Source organism: Otolemur garnettii, unplaced genomic scaffold (genome assembly GCF_000181295.1).
Source record: "Otolemur garnettii isolate 467f Iridium unplaced genomic scaffold, OtoGar3 scaffold00145, whole genome shotgun sequence".
In the NCBI taxonomy this organism is placed as follows: Eukaryota; Metazoa; Chordata; class Mammalia; order Primates; family Galagidae; genus Otolemur; species Otolemur garnettii.
Genome location: NW_003852540.1, coordinates 3915548 through 3920010, shown reverse-complemented (window position 1 = coordinate 3920010; position 4463 = coordinate 3915548). Strand labels below are relative to the sequence as shown.

The following is a 4463-nucleotide window of genomic DNA, read 5'->3' as shown; positions in this document are numbered from 1 at the left end:
AAAAAAAAAAAAAAGATCTGGGCATTAGACCCAAGTCTGCTGTTGCCCACCCATCCCTTGGGATTCACATTGAGGTCCTAAAACCCTTTCCAACTGTTCTCTGGTCCATCTGTGGGATGGATCTTCCCAAGTATCCCTGCTCTTGCCTCTGTTCCTAATTACCTCCATGGGGCCTGAAGTTTCAGGAGCCCAAGGGGCTGAGTCAAGAGCTGTATATTCAGCAGGAGTCCTGAGAGTGGCTATCACAGTGACACTAGCATCTTCTTTTCTAGGTACGACCCATATAGTAAAGTCCTGTCCAGAGAGCACTATGACCACCAGCGTATGCAGGCTGCTCGTCAAGAAGCCATAGCCACTGCCAGATCAGCTAAATACTGGGGCCTTATTCTGGGCACTTTGGGCCGCCAGGGCAGTCCCAAGATCCTGGAGGTCAGAGGGCTTGGGATGGCTTCTGGAGGGAACTGATTGGAAACCCAGCTGGAAAACTAAATGGTCCAAGGGATTTAACTTTGGCTGGTTATCCATGGTCTACCTAGCTCTGCCTTTTCCCAACAGCATCTGGAATCTAGGCTCCAAGCCTTGGGACTTCCCTTTGTGAGGCTGCTGCTGTCTGAGATCTTCCCCAGCAAGCTTAACCTACTTCCTGAGGTGGATGTGTAAGTTTCTTCACCTTAGCTACCTAGCTGTGACTGTGGCTAAAGAAGCTTAGAAGCTGGGTCCTGCCCTGCACATATCGATGGGAATTGCTCCCATGGTCATAAAATTTTAATGTTTACCGAGCATTTACCCAGCAGGGGTTATCCTTTGCTATGGGTGATCCCTGCTTTGTCTGTCATTGGGGCTCAGAGGCAATGGCAACATCACAGTTGTGCTGTGTGATTTTGAGTTGGGGGGTGGTTGACAAGAGTTGTACCAAGCACTAAATTTGGTTCTGGGGATACTATCACAAATGAGCTATTCTAAAAAGTTCATAGTCAGTGGAGGGGACAAGAGAAAACAAGCAAAAATATGGTATTCCAAACAGCAGTAGTTGATAGTCTTTACTTTAGGAATAAATTCTATTAATGGGTGTATTTGGAACACTGTCATGTTCTTCAGCATGCTGTCCAGAAGAGGGGGAGACCTCCACTTATGGTCTGACCTAGCTTTCCTTCCCAGGTGGGTGCAGGTGGCATGTCCACGTCTCTCCATTGACTGGGGTACAGCCTTCCCCAAGCCACTGCTGACACCTTATGAGGTAACACCACGTTTTGGAGTGGGCCTTGCACCTAGTTCTTAAGGGAGGACTCTGAAGTGGAATGGGGTGGGTGGGCAGCATGTAGTTAATCTTCATAGATCCTGAAGTCAAACTGTCTTCTGTCCTGAGCCACTCCCTAGCTGTGTGGGCTTGGGCAAGTCCCTTAACTTCTCTGGGCCATACACTTCCCTTGTATGATGTGAGGAATATATATGTATGTATGTATGTATACAATATGTATTGTATATTACATATTATATATAATATGTAATAATATATGAGGATTATATATATGTAGTACATTAATACATATGAGGATTATACATGTATTATATTTATGTAATACATGTATAATCCTCATATATTATTACATATTACATATAATATGTAATATACATATATTATACATATATACACATATGAATATACGTATATACAATATATACAATACAATTATACAATTATGCAATACAATTACATATACAATATATATGTAATATATATATTATACATATATATATATAGAGAGAGAGACAGAGTCTCACTTTATTGCCATTGGTAGAGTGCTGTGGCATCACAGCTCACAGCAACCTCAAAGTCTTGGGCTCAAGTGATCCTCTTGCCTCAGCCTCCTAAGTAGCTGAGACTACAGGCGCCTGCCACAACGCCCGCCTATTTTTAGAGACGAGGTCTCGCTCTGGCTCAGGCTGGTATGGAACTCGTGAGATCAGACAATCCACCCAACTCAGCCTTCCAGAATGCTAGGATTACAGGCGTGAGCCACCGTGTGGCCTGGCATAATAAATTTTTCATAGGCTATTGTGACAATTGAATTCAGTAATCCAGGCATAGAAAAACGTGGGTAAGTGTTATTGTCCGGTTTTCCACTCCTAGGCGGCTGTGGCCCTAAGGGACATTTCCTGGCAGCAGCCCTACCCGATGGACTTCTATGCCGGCAACTCCCTGGGGCCTTGGACGGTGAACCATGGACGCGACCGGCCCCAACAGGCCCGGGGTCGGCTAGTACTGGGGAAGGTAGGCGGGGCTTCCATGGGCAGAGGCTTCCCCTGGGCACCTCCCTGTTGCTGGCTGCCTCCCTGGCTACCTGAGCCGATGCCGCCGCCCTACGGCTGCGAGAGGAAATGCACGGGAGTGGATTGGAACATTGCCCCAGCGAGAGCCTGATCAAAGTCTGCGACCTTACGTACAGGAGGAGCCCACGAACCCCTCTCTAGCCGTGGCCTGCGAGGATTGCAGCTGCAGAGACGAGAAGATGGCGCCGCTCGCTCCTTGAGACGCTTCTGGTTCCAGGTACCCACCCAGCTCTGGCTGATCACTACCTGGCCCCGTTGTCATGGGGACGTCTTTTCGCTCCAAGGCCCGCCTTCAGGGTGGTGCCGGCTCTTGGCCCCGCCCCTCTTATAATTCTAAGTCCGCTCGGGGAAAGACTGCTTCCGGTGCTTCTGTGACTCTGCCGGGCAGAATGGCCGCAAAGCGGCCTTTGCGGGTTTTGTGTCTGGCGGGCTTTCGGCAGAGTGAGCTAGGCTTCCGCGAGAAGACTGGCGCACTGAGGAAAGCGCTGCGGGGCCGCGCCGAGCTCGTGTGCCTCAGTGGACCGCACCCCGTCCCCAACACGGTGGGCCCCAAGGGTGCTGGCCCAGACTCCGGTGAGATGAGCCCTGCTCCGGAAATGCACTCTTTTCCGTCTTGCTTGTTCCCATTAACACCCCTCAGTATACTCCCGCCTTGTATTCTCCCCTCATTCCTTCAGCCCAGCCCACACCCTGCATTTCTCCTATCTCAGCCTCTCTGGCTTGAACTGCTCCCTTGCCCTTTCGACTTCCACCTTCATCTGTCTTCCCTGGTCGCCAGTTCATGTATTCCCTACCGCTTTCCCCCCAGACTTTCCCCTCAGTACCCTCTCTTTTCCCTGTCATTCCCAAACTCTCCCTCCTCTTGTCGTTTCTTCTCCCCCACTCTCCCCCTTTTCTTAATCTTATTTCCTTCTCCTCTCGCTTCAGGGCCCTGCCCTTCGGAGGAGCAGCCTCGAGGCTGGTGGTTTTCAGAGGAGGCAGATGTTTTCTCAGCACTGGAAGAGCCCACAGTGTGCAGGGGTCTGGAGGAAGCCCTGGAAACGGTGGCACAGGCACTGAACAAGTTAGGCCCTTTTGATGGGCTCCTTGGTTTCAGCCAGGGTGCTGCACTAGCAGCCCTTGTGTGTGCCCTGGGCCAGGCCGGAGATCCCCGCTTCCCTTTGCTGAGATTTATCATCTTGGTGTCTGGTTTCTGTCCCCGAGGCCTTGGCCTGAAGGAATCCATCCTGCAGGGCCCTTTGTCACTGCCTTCACTCCATGTTTTTGGGGACACTGACCGAGTCATCCCTTCTCAGGAGAGTATGCATCTGGCAAGCAGATTCCCTGGAGCCATCACCCTCACCCACTCTGGTGGCCACTTCATTCCAGTGTCTGCATCCCAGCGCCAGGCCTACCTCAAGTTCTTGGACCAGTTTGCAGAGTGAAAGATCAACAGACATCTCTACCTGTCCATCCCTACTTGAAGCAGCCTCTGTGATCTGTGCCCTCTCCAGGAACCTCTGCCGCTTTTAAAAGTTTCTCACTACAGCCAGCTAAGAGACAATTGTTAATTCTCAGGACTCAAATTTTATGAGCCCTGTCCTGTATTTGAGAAAAGGGGGTCAGAAAGCCTTAATGGACTTTTCCCTTGACTTCTGATAAACATGGCTAGAGAACTCTGGATGATTGGAGGGTTACATGGGAAAAGCAGTGCCACACAATAAAGTGGTAAATTGGACTTTTGAGTATCTGGTACACACAGCCTCCTGGGCAGCTCCAAGCAGGGAAGTGTTTACAGTTCTAAGACCAAGGACAAGCTCATGAATGTGTACATGTATATACTCACACATTTTTTGTAGAAATTTTATGACCCAAACTGAAGCAAAGGAGGCCTTGGTTCCTCTTCCTAACTTGACCCCTGTTTGTAGGATTTCTGAGATTGATAACTACTCTGTAGTAACTACAACCAAGGCCCAAGAAGCCCAGCTGGACTGCTCCTGAGTATGATTAGTAGTTCCTAGAAACAGTAGAGATTTCCCACTCTCTCTCTTTTTTTTTTTTGAGACAGGAGCCTCAAGCTGTCCCCCTGGGTAGAGTGCTGTGGCATCTCAGCTCACAGCAACCTCCAACTCCTGGGCTCAAGCGAGTCTTCT

General features: G+C 49.7%; 2 protein-coding genes across 2 annotated transcripts in view; both read left to right on the top strand.

Annotated features, from left to right (window-relative positions):
- DPH1 (diphthamide biosynthesis 1) overlaps positions 1 to 3337 on the top strand; it is a 13681-nt gene extending 10344 nt beyond the window's left edge. The window contains exons 8-13 of the mRNA XM_023518722.1: positions 273 to 429; positions 556 to 656; positions 1159 to 1237; positions 2132 to 2272; positions 2448 to 2548; positions 3259 to 3337. Of these exons, the coding sequence (XP_023374490.1) occupies positions 273 to 429; positions 556 to 656; positions 1159 to 1237; positions 2132 to 2272; positions 2448 to 2531 (562 nt within the window). The 3' untranslated portion in view covers positions 2532 to 2548; positions 3259 to 3337. The remainder of the gene's footprint in view (positions 1 to 272; positions 430 to 555; positions 657 to 1158; positions 1238 to 2131; positions 2273 to 2447; positions 2549 to 3258) is intronic.
- OVCA2 (OVCA2, serine hydrolase domain containing) lies at positions 2557 to 4048 on the top strand. Its single transcript, XM_023518723.1, has 2 exons — positions 2557 to 2904; positions 3259 to 4048. Exons 1-2 carry the CDS (start codon positions 2592 to 2594, stop codon positions 3753 to 3755), a joined length of 810 nt encoding a protein of 269 aa, XP_023374491.1. The 5' UTR covers positions 2557 to 2591; the 3' UTR covers positions 3756 to 4048.
- Positions 4049 to 4463: the final 415 nt, after the last annotated feature.

Excerpts from the sequence above, each read along its gene's own strand:
- OVCA2 (XM_023518723.1), top strand. The coding sequence starts at position 2,592 with ATGGGGACGTCTTTTCGCTCCAAGGCCCGCCTTCAGGGTGGTGCCGGC. Across the intron at positions 2,905-3,258 it reads GGGTGCTGGCCCAGACTCCG|GGCCCTGCCCTTCGGAGGAG; the intron begins GTGAGATGAGCC and ends CTCTCGCTTCAG.